This window comes from Cupressus sempervirens, chromosome 10, assembly GCF_028749045.1.
Source record: "Cupressus sempervirens isolate cs-2001-9-10 chromosome 10, ASM2874904v1, whole genome shotgun sequence".
Taxonomy (NCBI): Eukaryota; Viridiplantae; Streptophyta; class Pinopsida; order Cupressales; family Cupressaceae; genus Cupressus; species Cupressus sempervirens.
This window is the reverse complement of record NC_143127.1, coordinates 32,570,114-32,573,126: the sequence shown is the minus strand read 5'-3', so window position 1 is coordinate 32,573,126 and position 3,013 is coordinate 32,570,114. Positions and strand designations below refer to the sequence as shown.

At 31.5% G+C, this 3,013-nt stretch overlaps 1 protein-coding gene across 1 annotated transcript; it reads right to left on the bottom strand.

Moving 5' to 3' along the window:
• Positions 1–453: 453 nt before the first annotated feature.
• On the bottom strand, positions 454–1,106 carry LOC149532419 (uncharacterized). Its single transcript, XM_089805710.1, has one exon. The coding sequence runs from the start codon at positions 1,066–1,068 to the stop codon at positions 454–456; it is 615 nt and encodes a 204-aa protein (XP_089661836.1). The 5' UTR covers positions 1,069–1,106.
• Between the last annotated feature and the right edge of the window lie 1,907 nt (positions 1,107–3,013).

The window sequence follows — 3,013 nt, the reverse complement described above, 5'->3', positions numbered from 1 at the left end:
AACATTTGAATTCAGTTATTTATTAAAAAAACTGTAGATACTCCATTAGATATTCAAATCGTGTACAAGTCACTCTGATAACATCCTCATTTAGTAGTATGGTTTAAATGAATAAATTGTTTTCTAAAATGTACATTCACAATGCTGATAGCCATGGTCTAGTATTACACACCAGAACCAACTTGCATGTTTACAAGAATGCCACAATTTGAGTTCTTTGTGTTTGGACAGCTTAAACATCTACACACTAAGGCTTGATTTTTAGGCTAGAAGTGTTAAATGGTAAAAGTCCACTTATTTTTTCAAACTTAATTTCTTCTTTAGAATGTGATGTTTAAAAATAGCTTCCCTGAAAAAGTCCTCAACATTTGTTGAATATTTGAGCTGATGGCAAAAATGGTCCTGCCAAAACTTTGGACCTGGCAATGAAGAAGATCATCATCATAATTTCAATTAAACTTGACACTCATTATAATAATAATCTGCCATGCACACCTCTCCTCGACACCTGCACTCATCTCTTTCCAAACTTCTCAAACGCCTTCTTCTTTCCTCCCTGCATTTCCCTATTTTCTGATGAGGTACTTTTTCTTCTGCTGCAACTGTCACCGACACTGCAATCTTCAAAGCGGGAGTACTTATAAGCATGACATCATCATCATCTTTCCCCATCAATGGAAGCCACTTTTGCAGAGAAAGAGTGGGAGATGACAACAACTCCTCCCACGAGACTTCCACCCTTCCCAACACTTTGCTCTTCGATCCTCCAAATATTTCTCCTCTTCTTCTTCTTCTTCTCCACCTCACTTCAAACACAACCGACTCTGATTTAGACAGCATTTCATCAACTCCTTTTCCCTCACATTCCAAGCTGAATGTCTCTCCCCAATGTGTATCTGTAGAAGCCTCGACCTCCTTAGTATTCACAGCGATCTTCTTGTTCAGATGACACCGGACAAACAGGCTTCCTAATTCGGAACCATGCTGATCAAGAAGAGAAATATTTTTGGCTCCAACAACATCTAACTTGAGCTGTACACATGAACATCTTTGCCTTGTCTCCTCCATTAATGAATATCCTTGTTGAAGAATATATGATCGCTCTTCCGGACAAACACTGAGATGGGATGAGAGGAGAAGAAGAGGAAAGAGGTATATATAGTGATTCACCTCGTATCAGATTTTACTCTTCTGACTCGGATATGCATAGTTATCCTGCATAGATGTCCAAAAAGGTAAAGTGAAGATCGGGGATAATATGATACAACTAATGATTTCACCATCCACCAACTGCTTCTATGAGAATGAAATCCATCCCTTATCGCTTTACCTGGCGTGGTCATCCACTCGAGAATATATGGCTAGAAATCGTATTCTACCGTAGCCAATTGAAAGTGGTGCTCTTATGTTATTATATTGTTTCAGAATTTATGGATTTGGCGACGGTGGTTTTCTTCGCTGGAGATTGTTTTCCACCCATTCGTGTTAAATACAATGTATTCGGGACAATCTTCAACGCAACATGACTGAAAGATTTATTTTATTTGATAATGCGTTAAGAAAAACCCAAAGCCATGATATACCGCATACCAATCAAAATCAGCGTGAGCATCAAGTGGAAAAGGACAGATATATTACCGGCCGACTCTCTTTTAAAGATGCAAACGCAATTTCTTTCGCTCAACCTTGTTATTATGACATTTATTAAGTCGAAAGGCTTTCTAGTGGCAGTATTCTTCAATTTAAACCATTTTCATTAAGTCTAAAGACTTTCTACAGTGGCAGTATTCTTCAATGTAAACATTTTTCATTTTGAAAAAAATATTGACGTTCATTTACATGTCAGAAAAAGCAAAATAGAAATATGCATTTTTTATTGCTATGACTTTTATGGAATATGATTTTTTAAAATTTGTACATGGTGAAATAAATTATTGTCTAAAAGTGATTTGCTGAATTTTCCTGTCTAATAAAATTTCTATGTATTAATATAAAGGCATAGTATATATAAAAACAAATACAAATACAATAGTTTATTCATTAAATTTTTGTATTCATTTGAATACAATATTTATTGTGATTAAGCCGAGAGGCTTTCTACAGTCGCAACAATCTTCAATGTAAATATTTTTCATTTAAAAAAAAATTGATGTTCATTTACATGTCAGAAAAATAAAATAGAAATATGCATTTTTTTATTGCTATAATTTTCATGGAATATGATTTTAAAAAAATTTGTACATGGTGAACTAAATCATTGTCTAAATTTGATTTGTTGAATTTCCTGTCTCATAAAACTTCTATGTATTAATATCAAGACATAGTATATATAAAAATAAATACAAATAGAATAGTTTATTCATGAAATTTTTGTGTTCATTTGAATATAATATTTATTGTGATTAATCTGAGAGGCTTTCTACAGTGCCAACAATCTTCAATGTAAACATTTTCCATTTTGAAAAGAAATTGATGATCATTTACATGTAAGAAAAACAAAATAGAAATATGCATTTTTTTATTGCTATGATTTTAATCAAATATGATTTTTTAAAAATTTGTATATGGTGAAATAAATCATTGTCTAAATTTGATTTGCTGAATTTTCCTCTCTCATAAAACTTCTATGTATTAGTATCAAGGCATAATATATATAAAAACAAATACAAATACAATAGTTTATTCATGGAATTTTTGTGTTCATTAGAATATGATATTCACTAAATTTATATTAATTATTTTGAAAATTAGATACCTCTTGGCTTATTTTTAAAAAAATTGAATTAAATTTTTAGATATACTAGTTTATTTAGTAGAAAAACAAGATTCCATTTTATAGGTAGTAAACAGAAATTCAAGTGTCCAAAATAGGAGATCAAATAAGTATCTCAATAATATTTTTTCTTTGTTTGTTTGTGAAAAAGTGATATTTTTCCCTTTTCTAATTATCAATCTTACACTAATTAATACTAATATAACTCCACTTGTTCTATGCAAGTGATAGAGATAGACA

Bases quoted from the DNA above. Each gene is read 5' to 3' on its own strand.
- LOC149532419 (XM_089805710.1), bottom strand. From the start codon at position 1,068: ATGGAGGAGACAAGGCAAAGATGTTCATGTGTACAGCTCAAGTTAGAT.